General features: G+C 42.9%; 1 protein-coding gene across 4 annotated transcripts in view; it reads right to left on the minus strand.

The window, feature by feature from the left end:
- Nucleotides 1–4,442: 4,442 nt before the first annotated feature.
- traf3ip1 (TNF receptor-associated factor 3 interacting protein 1) overlaps nt 4,443–18,499 on the minus strand; it is a 39,184-nt gene continuing 25,127 nt past the window's right edge. For all 4 annotated transcript variants that reach the window (XM_063005995.1, XM_063005993.1, XM_063005992.1 and 1 more), the window contains 2 exons: nt 6,153–6,376; nt 4,443–5,003 (listed from right to left, as the gene is read on the minus strand). In XM_063005995.1, coding sequence (XP_062862065.1) covers nt 4,838–5,003; nt 6,153–6,376 — 390 coding nt within the window. In that variant the 3' untranslated portion in view covers nt 4,443–4,837. The remainder of the gene's footprint in view (nt 5,004–6,152; nt 6,377–18,499) is intronic.

Here is an 18,499-nt window from a genome sequence, read left to right on the forward strand (position 1 = left end):
TCTGCACCATTTAGCTGAAGCTTTTATCCAAAGTGACTTACATTATACTGTCAAAGCAATTGAGGGTTAAGAGCTTTGCTCAAGGGCCCAACAGTGGCAACTTGGTGGTGGTGGGGCTTGAACTGACAACCTTCTGATTGGATTTTTATAGAATATTTTTTTTACCTTTTTTACCTGTAAGGGGTTAAAATGTGTAAATCTTCTGGCCGAAAGTCAGTAGACGTTCAGCTTTGTTCTCTCTCGTCTCTCTTAGAAACAAGTAAGCACAAGTAAACGCTGGGTCAGGGCCAGTTCCAGTGTGTGTCCAGCGGTCAGCCAGCGGTCCAGCCGGCCCTCTGCCCTCTCTGTTAGTCTGTGGTAGGTGATGTCAGTCTGTCATTGTTGGAAGTTTATTTCACGCAGCCACAGAGGTGTACCTCACCGCCTCCTGACGACAGCTGAACCGTGGACACCGGGTCGAGGTCTCTAAAAATAAACAGGTAGTCGGACGAGCCCATGTGTCACTCAGAGAGGACCGGAGCGTGTTCGGCTAGAACACCCAGCTCTCTAAACACAGACTCTCTGCGGTTAGGAGGAGAATACAAATATATTAAACTCTGCTTTCTTATTCAGTGTGTCGCTCACTAAGCTCATTTGTAGTTTTACTGAGGTTAAAATCTCACAGCTAATTTACTAACACTAACACTCTATCTTCACCTGTTTAATATACAGCCTGAAATTAACACTTCTTTTATACATATAAAACAAGTTGATGCATCATTAAGTAAATCATTTTTCAGAATAATTTTAAACACTTTAGGTGGAGGTTCACACCATTTACTTTCCAATACAGTAGTACCTTGTAACTCAACGTCCCTAAAACTCAAAATCTTTGAAACTCGTGTGCAACCGCTTGGCTCGGTAAAACCTCAATCAAGTGTGAATCTGAGCTGAATCTGCGTCAGATCCAGGGTTACAGCTCCACATGTATCTGTGTTTATCTGGATTTTCCTCCCTGTTTCACTTTTAAACTTGTGTTACAGCTCCAGCTTCTGAGAAATGGTGAGAATCAGAATCAGCTTCTCCCAGAGTCTAAAACGCTTCTGGTTGAAAATAAAGCTTAACGTGGTTTAATGTAGTAAAAGAAGGAGACAGGAGCACTAAACTTCTCTTCATTATTACTGCTCATAAGTTCCTCCACTAATCACATTCCTCACTCGCTGTTTTACTACAATAAGTCACGCTAAGTTTTGTGCGTGCAAAAGCGGTTTTGTCACTTCTCATGTGAACGCTGAAGGGAATACGGTATTCCAAGATCAAGCATCTCCACCATTAACAAGCGTCAGGAAACAATAAAGAAGTAAAACTAAAGTGCAGCTTTTATTATATTTTTATTGATGTGTAACTGTTTGTAATTGTATTTCAGTGTGTTTATATTATATTTGTGTTATTTTCAGTGTTTAAGTGTCAAAAACAACCTCATTATTTTACATGAGACTAAAATATCTGCAGCTCCACGGGACCAAGGACGCATTAACAGGTTTCCCAAACATCCTTATGACACTTTATAAATACTTTAAAACTCGATGCCACTCCCAGAACCAACTGAGGTCCAGTTTCAAGGTACCGCTGTATTTCCCAGCACACTATAGACCGACTCTGTACACCAAATTCCAAAACTGTGTAGTGCGCACCCAAACATTACATCTAAATTCATAATTAATGGGAATAATAAGGGGAAGAAGATTTTCATGTGATGATTTTGTGATGATAAGTAGAGTTTAAAAAAGTGCTGTCCTCAAGCGCTTCTATGAGGGTTCTTCAAAAAGTTTCCGCACTTTGTAAACTCTATTTATTAAGAATCTCAAAAACAAACTCCATCACTTTTTTACATCGTCGCCTTCCGATACATTCTTCCAGCATCGGACCAACTTTTTAATGCCGTCAGCAACAAAATGTTGCTGCTTTTACATCATCACATGAAAATCTTCATCCCCTTAAAGCTTCTTTGAGTGTCCAAAAGGGTGGAAATCAGATGGAGCTAAATCCGGACTATAAGCGTCTCTCAGACACAAGCGATTACTCCTCCTCCACCCTCACAGCTTATAACCACAATATAACAGTTAGTTAAAGTGCTCCCATGTGCTCAAACTGAACAGACTAACTAAGAGCTGGAGTGCGGTAGATGTATTTGTGTTAGTCGTGTCCTGGTTTCTCAAAGACGTCCAGAAAAGTCATTATTTTCATCCTCTAATACGATCAGGCATTCAGAACGTTTTACTTTATGTGTATCGTGAGGTTGGACCAGCCTTCAAAGCCTCAGTGTACCCGAGTGTGTGACTGCGCCACGCCAGACGCCACCACAACTTCATACAAACTCATCAAGACCGTAATTACACATAAAAACACATTTATCAGACCAGAGTACTGGTTAAAATTCCTCTCTGATGTTTAACTCGCATCAAATAAACTCAAACGTTTATAACTCAGAACTCCTGCACCGCAGTTTCACGTCTGCTGCCACAAAATAAAGCACGTGTGAGTGTTTTACTGAAATATAAAGATTTATTATAATGTTATTTTATCTCACTATAAAATGTGGTCATTTTTGAACTACGATATGTAATATACGTAATACAGAAACATCATTTCAGGATAAGTTGGGACATTTTGTATAACGCAGTAACCAAATAAACATCAGTGGTTTGTTTATTCGTTCAGCCATTGTCTGTTTTACCACCGCTTACCCTGGTCAGGGTCGCAGTGGGTCCGATTCACTGGGTGAAAGGTAAGAAACACCCTGGACATGTCGCCGGTCCATCACAGGGCAAACATAAACACACACACACACACCTAGGGCAATATTTGTATCTCAAGTTCACCTCAATTGGACGTCTTTGGACTGTGGGAGGAACCCGGAGCTCCCAGAGGAAACCCACGCAGACACGGGGAGAACATGCAAACTGCACACAGAAAGGACCCAGACCTTCTTGCTGTGACATTTCATGCTACTCTCTGTTTCATTCTGAATCTACACAGTCTTAAGGAAATGTTTGGACACCCCTGGTTAGAACCCACGTTTTGTAAAGACAGTAAGACCTTTAGAGTATTTTTATTGTATTATCTTTTAATTTATTATGATTTTAACGTCATGTTTTACACTTTGGTTACATTCATGACAGGAACGGTAGATACCGCTTACACAAGATTTATCAGTCACGGACAATTTTGTATCTCCAGTTCACCTCACTGGCACGTCTTTGGACTGTGGGAGGAAACCGGACCTCTTGAAGGAAACCCACACAGACACAGGGAGAACATGCAAACCCTACACAGAATGGACCCAAACCGAACCCAGGACCTTCTGGCTGTGAAGCAACAGTGCTACCCACTGAGCCACCACCTCTACAGTAAATAAACTGAAATGTGCCAGTTTTGTGTCGTTTTAGTTATTAGCACAATTTCATCTCATGTGCTGGATATAACCTGGATAAAATAAAACAGAAAATATAAACGGAGCCTTTTTTTGTGCATTTTCCCCCAATTTTCTTCCCAATCTAGTCATATCCGATTACTCGATTACATTATGCTTCCTCTCTACTGATGCTGATCTCCACTCCTGACCAGGGAGAGCCGTGACACAACTTCCAACATGTGTGCATACACCGATCAGCCATAACACTTCGTAGTTCTACAATTACTGCAGTGACACTGACATGGTGGTGGTGTGTTAGTGTGTGTTGTGCTGGTATGAGTGGATCACACACAGCATTGCTGCTGGAGTTTTTAAACACCGTGTCCACTCACTGTCCACTCTATTAGACACTCCTACCTAGTCGGTCCACCTTGTAGATGTAAAGTCAGAGACGATCGCTCATCTATTGCTGCTGTTTGAGTCGCTCATCTTCTAGACCTTCATCAGTGGTCACAGGACGCTGCCCACGGGGCGCTGTAGGCTGGATGTTTGTGGTTGGTGGACTATTCTCAGTCCAGCAGTGACAGTGAGGTCTGATCCACTCGTACCAGCACAACACACACTTACACACCGCCACCATGTCACATGCTCTGTGGTGGTCCTGACCATTGAAGAACAGCGTGAAAGGGGGTAACAAAGCATGTAGAGAAACAGATGGACTACAGTCAGTAATTGTAGAACTACAAAGTGCTTCTATATGGTAAGTGGAGCTGATAAAATGGACAGTGAGTGTAGAAACAAGGAGGTGGTTTTAATGTTATGGCTGATCGGTGTATATATAAATGACATGTGTACCAAATACAGTAGGTGTTCCTATTAAAGTGCTCAGTGAGTGTATATCAGCTGCATTTTGATGCTTAAAATCATTTCTTTTTGATACCTGGGAAGCAGATTCACTGAACAGTTTGGGATCGGGGTGTTTACGATACGAAACGGTTCTGTATTGCTTAAAACAAGCTTTGGAAAGAAAGAAAGAGATTCTGTACAGTTATAAAACAAGAACTAAATCGTTTTATAAGTATTGCCGCTGGCTCAGACGTCGATTCAGCCCGAAAACAGTAACTGTGTGTAAATATAATCTTCATATTTTAGTGTACAAGGAACTCTAGTGGTAATTACAAAATATTTTACAATTCACCATCGTTTACTGAACACCTGCGTCTCTGTACCGAACAAACGTGCAGCTTTACGAGCATTTTAAACCAGGACATTAAGATCTGGATGAACTGGATCTTTAACAGGTTCGGTGATGGTCAGAAGGCACAGCGAGGGCGAGGACAGGAGTGTGACCCGATCGCACCCGTTTCTTCCATCCGAAACCCGGACGAGGTTGCTGCTCGGGCCGTCTCGGCTCTCCGCGTGAACGGGGCTTCGCGTCTTGGTTCATGTCCTCGAGGACAGGTTGATGCTGGCCAGCATTTTATGGATCTTCTCCTCGTTGTTCAGGATGTTGGCCTTGATGGCACAGATCCGGTCCTGTTCGTCTTTGATGAGCTGATCGAGTTCGGCCAGCTCGGCCTTCAGAGGCTCCACGGCGCCGTCCGTGATTCTGAGGAACACACAGCACGAGAGTTGATAACCTCATTAAAGAGTTTATAAGTCACTATATTTCCTTAAAAACGAGAGTTATTAGACAATTAATTCATTTTCAGTGGCTGATTTATCCTGTTCAGGGTCGTGATGGTTCTACCACTGCACTGAAGGACACCATCACCCATGGACTCACACCTAGAGATGTCTGGAAGCATCCAATATACAACCTGGGTCTGTCTGAAAACCCAGTGAGGGAGGATTCTAATAAAACATAGAACTCATAAGGCAGATTATTTAGACGCTCTACGTACAACCTGCTATCACGCCAGCTAACGCCTCCCTCCATTTACCGAGAATTTATTTACATGTGAAAAGAACTCTGTTGGTTGCTCCGCATTATATTCATCCACCACGTTTGTTGTTTCTTCTGAGAAAAGTCGTGCCGCACTGAATGCTGGGATTGCTGCTTCGGCGCTGAGGAGGCGTCGGACGCGTCGGATGATTCAGTCAGATCATCACTCAGAATTAAGGCGCCTCAGTAGGAGCATTTTAAGGGATCTGAGAATTTAGACACGCCCTCTTCCCGGGAGTGTAGGATGATGTAAAATGCGTCTGTGTAGAGGGTTCATGAGGTTTTCAGACAGACCCACTGAGCCTTAAAAATGGGAATAAGTGGGTAAGCTACTGGACTAGTAATCAAGAGGTCACTGGTTCAAGCCCCAGCACTGCCAGGTTGCCACTGTTGGACCCTTGTGCGAGACCCTTGACCCTCAACTGCTCAGCAAAAATGCAAATAATAATAATAACTTATCCCTAAAGGTCCCCGCCCTCTAGTCATTTTAAAATTCCTATTTGTGAATGCGCTGCTGCTTGTATGACCCCAGATGTAATCAAGAAGAGCGGATCACCACACGTCATCAGACATGTCCAATCTGTGCCAGTGTTGGATTCCCACACAGCGCCTTATCACATACGGAGAGCCACGCTAAGCTCCATGTCCAGGAAGACACCGCATCCAACCTTCCGTTCCTTACCGCCAGGTCGGTCAACTCGAGTTTGAACACTGGTTCCACATGTGCTTGAGTTTACTACCTGAGGTCTGTTTAGCAGCAGATATTGGTATATAATATATAACATGTATGTATAAGTATGTGTTCCGCAGTACCTCTGTTCCTCCAGCAGGGCCTCTGCATGCTCTTTGTTTTCACGTTTCCAGGTCTGCAGCTCTTTCTGCATGGAGTCCATGTCCTCCTGGATGTAGTCCATGATCTTTCCTAGCGGCAGAGCGCTGCGGCACACGCCCTGAACGGATGTACGCAGCCGCTCGATCTCCCTGACCACCAGCTCCCGCTCCTTCTTACGAGCGGCTTCTAAAACTGGGGTCCGGTCCTGGAAAACATGGTAAAACACGGTCCGAGAGAAACAACAATTAAGCACATTAACTTTGTAAATGATATTTTGACTGATAATCCAGGATCAGACAGAATGCCTTTATCTGTCGTATATACAGATACGTTTACATTTAGCAGACGCTTTCATCCAAAGTGACTTACAGTACTGTGACAGTGTACAGTCTAGGCAATTGAGGGTTAAGGTCCTTGCTTAAGTGACAACCTGGCAGTGGTGGGGCTTGAACCAGCAACCTTTCGATTACTAGTCCAGTACCTTAACCACATAGCACCCCAGGACCTGAATGGATTAAGGGCCTTGCTCAAGGGCACAACAGCGGCTGTATGGCAAAGCCGGGTTTCAAACCCACGTAACCCACAGCTTTATGAAATAAAAGAGAGAATTTTCATAAATAAAAAAGGTATTGAAAGTTATGAGTGAATATACATATATGAAATACTGTATTAATAATAGTTTACATAAACAAAGCCTTAAACTCTAAACATGACTGATCTAGATGTAAAATGATGATTATTAGGGATTCTTTTTATTTTAGTAAGTAAGTAAGTAAATTTGATTTGAAGTGCCGTACATCGAACAAGCATACATAACACAACATTATGTTAAAAAAGTAAGAACCAAATAAAAATACAGAGTAAGAGAGAAAATAAAAACAGATAAAAATAGACTAAACAATTATAATTACCACGGCTCCTCACTGTTCAAATGTCAGCTTATAAAGGAATGTTTTTAGGAGTGATTTAAAAACAGCGGCCGAAGGTGCTTGTGGAATAGTAGGAGGTGGAGTGTTCCATAGCCTCGGCGCATGAACTGCAAATGCACGATCACCTTTTAGCTTCAAACCAGCCCTAGGAACAGTCAACAAGTTCTGAGTGGCTGATCTTAAAGATCGCTGTGCGGTTGCGGGAGAAAGCGTACCACCGAGATAAGCCGGGGCTCGACCATTAAGCGCTTTAAAAACAAATAAAAGCACTTTAAACTGAATCCTGTGCTGAACAGGCAGCCAATGTAGTGAGGCAAGGACGGGTGTAATATGGTTTCTTTTCTTGGTATTAGTCAGTAACCTTGCTGCTGCATTCTGGACCACCTGTAAGCGCCGCAACAGAGACTGATTCATCCCAATATACAGAGAATTACAGTAGTCAATTCTTGCAGAAATGAATGCATGAATAACTTTTTCCAGGTCAGAATAGCAGAGAAAAGGCTTCATCTTCGCAATATGTAACATGTGACGTCACATCGCAGGACAGTTTGCTTAATAAAGTAGAATGAAATGCCCAAATCGAAGGTACAAAGACGTGCCTGGCGTATAAAGTCTGTTTTAACCAGATTTCTAAATTCTAAATAATAATAATAATAATAATAATAATAAGTTCAATTAATATAGCGCCTAAGAACAAAGAACCAAAGAACAGAGAATGTAAATATTAAAAGAAAGAGCAAATAACATTATTATATATATATATATATATATATAAAAAAAAAAAGAATGATGGAGAGGGGTAGAGAGAGGTCACAGCGACGCCCCTGAAAACTCGACCCGTGGTGAGAGACTAGCAGCGGGAGCGGGCTGACACATTTTTACAGACGCGCCTCCCGACGGACGGAGCACTTGAAGTAAATTATACAAACGAGGTTAGAAGAACTCGATACCCAGCACAAGTAGGTTAAAAAAAAAAGCCACGTTTAGCAGTTTAGGATTTCAAGGCTGCAAATGTTTAGGATTTCAAGGCAGGAATTATACAAACCCCCAAATGTATATAAAGATCAAACCCGGAGGAGCACGGGATCTTTAATATGAGTGCTTAAAGTGGGACTCCTCTGTATGTATTGTGGTTTGGGGGGGGGACCTGCTCAGGCCCAGTCATCCGACCCCCCCTCCCACCGGCACACGCACCCGCCGTATATGTTTGCTCAGCTGGAGTGTGTGTGTGGCAGTAGGCCAAACGAGCCTGAATCTCGCCGGCTGCCCACACACGCTCGCGTCTCGTACGCACAATGGTCCGTGGATCGTGATTCAGGCCGAGTTTATTTTAGTAACAGAGCACGACAGGCTAGTTATTTTACAAGCGTATTCTGTAACCGCCGCTTCACTCGTAGCTCTTTTAAGTTCGAACTTCTGCGCCAATTTCTGTCAGTCCGGCAACAAACAGAAAGAGCCGGCCTCGTCCTGACGAGCTTCGTCAAATGCTTCCAAGTTCCCGGTACTAGTAAGAAACAATGTCAGTTGGTTCTGGGAGTGGTGGTGAGTTTGAAAGTATTTTTTTCCCATAAGGATGTTTGGGAAACCTGTTAATGTGTCCATGGTCCCGTGGAGCTGTGTATATTTTAGGCTCATGTAAAATAATGAGGTTGTTTTTGACACTTACACACTGAAAATAACACAAATATAATATAAACACACTGAAATACAATTACAAACAGTTAAAAATCAATACAAATACAATAAAAGCTGCATTGTAGTTTTACTTCTTTATTTTTTTTCTGACGCTTCTTAATGGTAGAGATGCTTGATGTTGGAATACCGTATTCCCTTCAGCACCGGCACATTCACATGAGAAGTGACAAAACCGCTTTTGAGCTGCTGTGCCGTTATTTTAAAACTAATAAGTTTTATTAGTGGAGGAACTTATGAGCAGTAATAATGAAGAGAAGTTTAGTGCTCCTGTCTCCTTCTTTTACTACGTTAAACCACGTTAAGCTTTATTTTCAATCAGAAGAGTTTTAGACTCTGGGAGAAGCTGATTCTGATTCTCACCATTTCTCAGAAGCTCGAGCTGTAACACAAGTTTAAAAGTGAAACAGGGAGGAGAATCCAGATAAACACAGATACATGTGGAGCTGTAACCCTGGATCTGACGCTTATTCCACACTGATGCAGATTCAGATCAGATTCTGCTGAACAAAGCGGCTCAACATGTTGAGTTTAAGGTAAACGTCGAGTATAGAGTACAAATTTTTTTGATAAAGGGCGTTGAGTTTCAAAGACTTCGAGTTTAGGGGACGTCTAACAGCCTCCAACTACATGCTGTGAAGACATCTTTACTGCTGCAGCCTTTAGAAGCGTGATCGTTACGGGCCGGGTCGTACTATATCACTTTCCGTTAGGAAGTTCATAAACGTGGGACATAAAAAGACTCGTTTTGTGTTCGTGTGTGTTTTTCAGACTGTGTTATGAGTGAAATATCTGCTGACCGTCAGCATGGTGGGTGGCTCCGCGAACCCTCGAACACCCGTGTTAGACAAACACTGGCTGGCGCGCCCGGAGAGCCGTCGGTGGAGCGCGGAGGCCAAGCACGATCCGGTCTGTTTGTCCATCTCCCGCGCCGCAAGCTCTCGCACGGAATCTCATTCTGAGGGCTGCATGGTGTTGGGGAGGAGCGGGGATTTTTGTCCCTGTGGACGTAAATCAATCGTTTATAAGGGCTCGGTCGGGGTCTACAAGCGCTACACGCTCTTATTCTCCCCCTTCTGTGCTCGGAGCCAGGAACAATATTTGTTTTGGGAGTAGCAGGTTTTTCCATTAGCTCAGACGCTGACGGAAGCAGCAGGGAGAAGCGTCACGCGGGGACTACCGCAGGTGGCACAGCGGGCGCTCGGTGCCCTTTGTCTTCCTGTCTAACCTTTCAGCAGGTCTGGGCATTAGATGGAGAAATTCTCATTACCCTGTTCTGTCGACTTTAAGCTCAGGTTGCAAATTCTTATTTGCTCTTTTGCTTAAAGATAAAATGCAAGAGAAACACGTGATTTATGAAGTACTGAGGAACTTAAGGAAGTTAAGCCGAGGGGAACCGAGCGCTCGGACAAGAAAAGACGACCAAAGCCAAAAACAGACCAACCCCAAGTTCACACTACACGACTTTCCAAGTGGTCAGGTGGCTGTACAGTTCACACTACACGACTGGATCTCTTGTAATCGGGAATCTTTCAAGTCGGTGTGTATTTCACACTACACGACTGATCGGCGATAGGGGGTCACACACTACACCATCTATCACCAACTGGAATCGCAGGCGAGCTTCTCTGGTCTCCCGAACTACGTTTAGTCATGAAAACAAACGCGAGAAGTGACGAGGGGTTTAATGATACCACGTCCAAAAATGCACGTCAACAAGTAGCGAGCGATCAAAGTTTGTGCGCTGATGTGCAGCGTAAAATCAAGGAGGAAAAATAAATGAATCTGAGTGGATTTGGCAACGTGAACAGCATGGATTGTTCTGTAGTGAGTTTTTTGCAATGCAGCGTGGGTGTTTTGTAGAGAACGATAAGGTCAGAAATACTGTAAAGCTTGTGTGTGTGCTGATGTATTCTGATATAAACTATATTATCCCCCTGTCCCACCTGTTTACACTCCTCCCCTGCATTTCCCCTCACCCCGTATCTTGCGTTCTCATTGGCTGTTCAACAAAGCACTTATTGCCAGTCGGGCAACTCAGATCCAGATATTCGACAAGCTAGATATCTCTCTTTGGTCACTGAGCACTCGGCGAGCTGTTCGGATTGAGTTGTTGAGTAGTTCACACATAGCGATTGAGAGCCGAGTTTCGATCGCCGAGCCGGCATATCTAGCGCCGACCAGTCCCCGAGCAGGGTAGACAGACAGAAAGAGACAGATAGGTAAATATACAGACAGATAGACAGACAGATAGATTAAAAATACTCAGATAGATAGACAGACAGACAGATAGATAGACAGACATACAGATAAACAGAAAGATAGATAGATAGATAGATAGATAAACAAACACAGACAGACAGTCAGACAGACAGACAGACAGACAGACAGACAGACTGATAGATAGACATCAAATCTAGCACCGACAAGTCGGTGAGCAAAATTAGGGCAAGAATCGTATAGACAGACAGAAAGAGACAGATAGATAAATATACAGACAGACAGACAGACAGATAGATTAAAGATACTTAGATAGATAGATAGATTGATAGACAAACAGACAGACATACAGATAAACAGACAGACAAATAGATAGATAAACAGACAGACAGACAGACAAACAGACAGATAGATAGATAACAGACAGACAGACAGATAAACAGACAGACAAATAGATAGATAGATAAACAAACACAGACAGTTAAAGAGACAGACAGACAGACAGACAGACCGATAGATAACACCGACAGACAGACCGATAGACAGACAGATAGATAGATATCAAATCTAGCGCCGACCAGTCAGCGAGCGAAAATCAGGACAGAAATCGTGTAGTTTAGAGAACTCTCTCTGCACCAACCAGCCTTCGGACCACGAGTTCAAAATCAATCAAATAGAGTACAGCCAGGTACTTTTATTTCATCTCAATCCCCTCGATTAGTTCTAACTGAGCTTCTCAATCTAATTTTAGCAGCGTGCTGATTCATCTGCGATGCCGCTGCTGCAGCCAGAAGCAAAAACACACATCGAGCGGGTTTAAAGTTACACCTAACCAGCCATTTCCTGAGGAGATGGTGTGTTTACGCGCCGAACATCCAGGGCTACTTCGATCAGACCTTCTATTTCTCAAGAAGTGCTGCGTTAGTGTAATTAACAGAGCTGATTTGCATCATGACACCCTTACATAAAATGTGACTATCCTAAGGATAGCGTACCACATGTAGCCACCTGTCCGAGCTCTTCTCCTGATGTTTAGACTTGGTGTGCCAGCGTAAGACTTTGTGGTATGACTTCAGACTGTTAGATTACTCGAGCTCTGCTCAGGTGTTTCCTCCAGACGGGAACCACATGCCCGACCGACTCGATGGTATAAATAGCAAGAGCGCAGTGTAGTCTAGAGAGGAGAGGAGAATAAGCTTGGGCACAGGATACGCCAGGGCAGAGATGTTCACAGGTCACAAAATACGAGTCAGAGTCAAGTCACGAGTCTTTAGGCTAGAGTCCGCGTCACGTCACGAGTCTTTAGGCTAGAGTCCGAGTCAAGTCATGAGTCTTTAGACCAGAGTCCGAGTCAAGTCATGAGTCTTTAGGCTAGAGTCCGAGTCAAGTCACGAGTCTTTAGACCAGAGTCCGAGTCAAGTCATGAGTCTTTAGACCAGAGTCCGAGTCAAGTCACGAGTCTTTAGGCTAGAGTCCGAGTCAAGTCACGAGTCTTTAGACCAGAGTCCGAGTCAAGTCATGAGTCTTTAGGCTAGAGTCCGAGTCAAGTCACGAGTCTTTAGGCTAGTCTGAGTCAAGTCACGAGTCTTTAGACCAGAGTCCGAGTCAAGTCATGAGTCTTTAGGCTAGAGTCCGAGTCAAGTCATGAGTCTTTAGACCAGAGTCCGAGTCAAGTCATGAGTCTTTAGGCTAGAGTCCGAGTCAAGTCACGAGTCTTTAGGCTAGTCTGAGTCAAGTCACGAGTCTTTAGACCAGAGTCCGAGTCAAGTCATGAGTCTTTAGGCTAGAGTCCGAGTCAAGTCACGAGTCTTTAGGCTAGTCTGAGTCAAGTCACGAGTCTTTAGACCAGAGTCCGAGTCAAGTCACGAGTCTTTAGACCAGAGTCCGAGTCAAGTCACGAGTCTTTAGGCTAGAGTCCGAGTCAAGTCACAGGTCTTTAGGCTAGAGTCCGCGTCACGAGTCTTTAGGCTACAGTCCGAGTCAAGTCACGAGTGTTTAGGTTAGAGTCCGAGTCAATATAATCTACACAAAACATATATTGCAAGTGTAGAAATAAAGAAATAATCTGTAAGTTCAGATATAAAACAACAACAGATTAGCGAGTGTATTTAGTCGTTTTACTTCGTGCCTTTACTTTCCTAGGTTCCAGTTAAAAGCTTAAACTGACGTTTTGTTTTCATTGCAAATCACGGCACAGCGGCCAAAATCCAAAACACGGCAAAATATCCATAATACTGCTTAACTTAACTTCTGTTCTTCCAGATGCTATTACATTTATAAGCGTGTGTCCCATTAGGAACAGAATCCGTTATTTTGTAAATGTGCTTATAATTAAAAACCTCCAAACTTTTCCCGGTTGTGAAGTAAAACAGGAAGTCGTTAGAAAGCCGATCGAGCGTTTCATTACCACGTCATCTGTGTGACGCAAACTGAATAAATGCAAGTAACAGCATTTCTTACTAACAATTACAATCAGAAGCTCTTATTGGTTCAGAAGGCGCTTCTTACAACCATTAGCACCACTTCTGTAGGAGCGTTCCATTCACATTATCTGTTACTGTGAAGTGCACTACGAAGGGTATTCCACCATTTTAAGTAGGGAGCGACGCAAGTCATTTTTTGCGAGTCACGAGTCGAGTCCGATTCATTCTAAACGAGTCCGAGTCGAGTCTGAAGTCGCTGTGTGTGCGACTTTCCTCACTGTTTCACTTTTAAACTTGTGTTACAGCTCGAGCTTCTGAGAAACGGTGAGAATCAGAATCAGCTTCTCCCAGAGTCTAAAACGCTTCTGGTTGAAAATAAAGCTTAACGTGGTTTAATGTAGTAAAAGAAGGAGACAGGAGCACTAAACTTCTCTTCATTATTACTGCTCATAAGTTCCTCCACTAATCACATTCCTCACTCGCTGTTTTACTACAATAAGTCACGCTAAGCTTGAGTCGCTTTTACGCCTCATATCAAACAGTTCGTCTCATTGGAGGAGCCAGAAGAATAGAAGAGCCGAGGAACCATGAGACATTAGAAGAACTCTCTTGAATCTTTCTGCCCTTACTTCTTTGTAACATCATTTGTTTGTCTTCTCGTATCCACCACAACTAAGCAGGTTATTCTGTAAACCTTCTTCCAACAGACCTGGAGGGATCATTATTTGTTTTCTCCTGTGTGTGGTGCTCATTCATTCACCAGCCATCCATCCGTGTGCCGTGGAGTTTATTTACACACCGCCGAGCTTCATCAGGCCTAATTCGATGGTATAAAAAAAGAGAAAACGAAGAAGAAGAAGAAGAAGAAGAATGCTTATGAAAACGCAGCTGCTGAGAGGGGTCGGCTCTGTCTAAATAAAAAGTGACTCGACGTGAAGTGTTTTAAAATAATATACAGGCCTTCTGGGTCACCGCGGAGGTCAGCGCTAAAATACACAGCGCATTCTTCAGCCGGACTGTCTGTGACGAGAGACGGTCGACCTGAAGCCAGTTATTAAGTTTAATAAAGTAATATGACTGTTTTTGAAAACTCAGACTCAGTTTTGCTTAGAAAAATACACGTTCAGATCAAATTCACCTAAAATGCTCTAACATGTGATGCTGACATGTCGTGGAATACAAACAATGATAAACAGAAGGGGTAAATGTTTCAAAAACAAACTGTGGGCGGGTAGAACTGCACCCCTGACCCTGTCTGGACAGGATTTACTGGACAGGATAGAATGTGTACAGGGTCAAACTCATAACACGCATTACAAGCAAATGAGCAAAACGAACACATTAATAAATGTTTCCCTCAGTTATCACACTGACATTATTTTGAGGAACTGTGACTGAGTAAATGTATTAGAGTAAAAGACAGATATTAATCTAAATGAGACTTTCCACCATGGTTGCAGTTGTTATGGTAAGAGAAAAGCCAAAATAATAAGAGAAAACAAGCCTGCAGATACATGTGAGCACATGGAGGAAAACGTGATTTGGTTTGGAGTGTCCATCATGGTAGGTGGGTAGGTTGGTTGATAGATGAATAAATAGACAGATATACAGACATTTAGATTATAGATAGACAGACAAACAGACATATTGATAGATAGATAGATAGATAGATAGATAGATAGATAGATAGATAGATAGATAGATAGATAGATAGATAGATAGACAGATAGATAGATAGACAGATAGACAGATAGACAGATAGACAGACAGGCAGGCAGAGAGACAGACACAGACAGATATAGATAGATAAACAGACAAATAGACAGACAGAAAGATATAAATAGATAGATATACAGACAGGCGGGCAGGCAGAGAGACAGACAGACAGATATATAGATAGATAGATAGATAGATAGATAGATAGATAGATAGATAGACAGATAGACAGATAGACAGACAGGCAGGCAGAGAGACAGACACAGACAGATATAGATAGATAAACAGACAAATAGACAGACAGACAGATATAAATAGATAGATATACAGACAGGCGGGCAGGCAGAGAGACAGACAGACAGACAGACAGACAGATAGATAGATAGATAGATAGATAGATAGATAGATAGATAGATAGATAGATAGATAGACAGACAGATAGATAGATAGTTTAATAGACAGACAGGCAGACAGATAGAGATAGATAGATGTACAGAAATTTAGATAGATTATAGATAGAAAGCAATGCAGACAGACAAACAGACATATATAGACAGACAGACAGACTATAGATAGACAGATAACTAGATATTCAGATAGACAGACAAATATATAGATATAGACAGACAGACTAGATAGATAAAGAGACAGACTACAGATAGACAGACAGAAAGAGACAGATAGATAGACAGACATTTAGATAGATAAACAGACAGACAGACAGATACTTTATCAATACTGAAGAACATTAAAGGTTAAAATAAGATACAGTATGTTATTTAAATGCAGTAGTATTTGCATCCCTATACATTAAATTAGCATAATTAAAAATGCACAATTACAGAAAAATAAAAATAACAAACAGCACTGATCAGTACAGGAGTGTAAAATACTGAGATTTCATGAACATCCCCAACAGAGAGAATCGAGTCTCACTCAAACTCAGATAGAAACTGAAGCTGATTTTAGGAGCAGTGTGTTAAGATCTGCGACGTTCAGAAACTCGGAGTAACACAAACACAGTCTAGTTACAGAATGAGTTATAAGCTCTGTAACTCTACACCCGTCAGGGGACTGAGGAGACTGGCTATTTACATTTTTAACTCTCCACGTTCCACCTAGATTACAGGGGAGCTGCAGCTTTATTAGGCTGAACCCTCACCCCTTTTAAGTCAGGAAGGAAGTCATTGTAGCTTGTTTTTCCATGCGGCGGTGTGGACGGGGAGAGCGCGGTGCGCTGGTTAACCTGCAGCTCTGTTTAAAGCGCACGGTGCCCTAAAAGCCCGAAGCCCAGCTCACGCTCGGAAGACTGATGAGGCAGCTTTAAGTGAATTAGGCGAGCGCTCCGAGTGGTGCTCGGATTCCGTTCCAGATCTGGCTCGTGTCTGATGTGTGTGTGTGTGTGTGTGTGTAATAATTTGATTATTTGGAAAGGGAAGGAAATCCAGTCTGATTATTTTGAAATGAAGAAGCTGGGCAGAAAGAGTAAAAGAAAAACGGAGGTGTGTTTTATTTAAAGTCGCAGCAGGAACGGCTTGTGACTTTTTGTATGTTTATGTGGCACCTTAGAAGAAGCGAACGGCCAGGCAGGAGGTTCTGGACCGGATCAGAGGGGACCGGACCGGACAGGACCTGACGTTGAGCCACGTGGACACCCAGCGTGTCCGTGCAGATGGCACGGGTCACGCCGAGGCTGGGGCTTTCTGCATGAGCGGCGATACCAAACACGGAATCCATCAAACCAACAGGCACACTCGGATCACACGGCTGGAAAATGAGTGCGCACTTGAGCGAGGTGGACCACCCAAAAAATGTGAGCGTGGTACAGACAAGAGAACAAACTGAATCACTGTCTAAATATTGACTGTGGGAGCTCCGGGTCCAGGGCCGGACGCTTCCCGACTGCACCGCGTCTGCGCCGAGAGCATACTCCAGTGCTTCTGAAAAATATATCCACGATAAAATATGGAAAGGCCGGTTTATTGTTGCTGCGTGGGAATACGGGAAAGTAAACCAGGTTTATTGCCTGCTTGTGCTCCGGTGCAGGAATGGAAAACGCAGCCTCCAGTGAGATGTTTTTAGTGGAACTGGTTTTTATTGAGCTTTGGAACTGAGAAATACTTCTCCTGCATTTTGACTCTGGTCAGTAAGACACTGGTGACATTAAATCTATCATAAAATCGATTTTCCACTTTATTCTGAATGTCGCAAGACAACGAGGGATGGGAAACTGAGTCATGGGGGTTTGTTGTGATTACTCATCAAGCAACGTTGGGTCAATACTGGCATTTTCCAATCTAATCCACTATGTAATGCTGACTCACGACACTCCAACACTTGTAAACACTTCATTTGTGTCACGTTCATGATCCAAGTAAGTGGATACGTGATAATGACCTTGTTGTACAAGTGTCTTACATTGACTTTGACTTTTCTTTGATTGCAGACTGGATAAAACTGAGATAGTTCATGTTTTGTCTGGTCAGTTTCATCACAGAAGTGTCACCGTGACATACCATACCATGACAGACCCTGGATGGGTCCTTTTCGTCTTTGGTCTGAAACACACAGTAACCAGTGTTTCCAAAAAAATGCTGGAAATCATCTGACCACAATACACGTTTCCACTGTGTGATGGTCCATCCTAGATGCCCCCGAGCCCAGAGAAGTCGACGCCGCTTCTGGACATGGCTAACATGAGGCTTCTTTTTTTGCACAGTAAAGTTTTAAGTATCATTACGCACTGAAATTCCTCCTGATTCCTTGAATGGTTTAATGATATTCTGCTCTGTAGAGGGAGAACATGCAAATCCCTTCCAATCTTTCTTTGTGGTTCATTGTTTTTAAACATTTCAATCATTTTCTCACACATTTGTGGACAAACTGGATCCTCTGATCATCTTTACTCATCAGAGACTCTCAGCCTTTCCTGGACGCTGCTTTTGTACCGAACCATGATCACAATCACCTGTTTAAAATCACATCATTATTTAGTTTGTTCACCTCATTACTAGCCCTAAACAGCCCCCGGCCCAACTTTTTTTGGAATGTGTTGCAGGTCTGAAATGCAGGAATGGATGTTTATTAATAAATGAAATGAAGTTGAGCAGATAAAAGATGAAATATATCAGGTTCATCCTGTCTGACATCAAATAAAAGTCACCGTGAGCATGAATATATAGTTACCTGCATTTTGCAGCTATAACAGCCACCACTCATCTGAAATTTGTGCCTGTCGAGCTAGGAGAGCATTTGTAAGCTTGGCTAGCAACTGGCGCACCTATTCATCCCGAACGCATCAGGCCGCAAGTTCATCCACAACAAACTCGCCAAAATACACCTTAGTCA

Source organism: Trichomycterus rosablanca, chromosome 12, assembly GCF_030014385.1.
Source record: "Trichomycterus rosablanca isolate fTriRos1 chromosome 12, fTriRos1.hap1, whole genome shotgun sequence".
In the NCBI taxonomy this organism is placed as follows: Eukaryota; Metazoa; Chordata; class Actinopteri; order Siluriformes; family Trichomycteridae; genus Trichomycterus; species Trichomycterus rosablanca.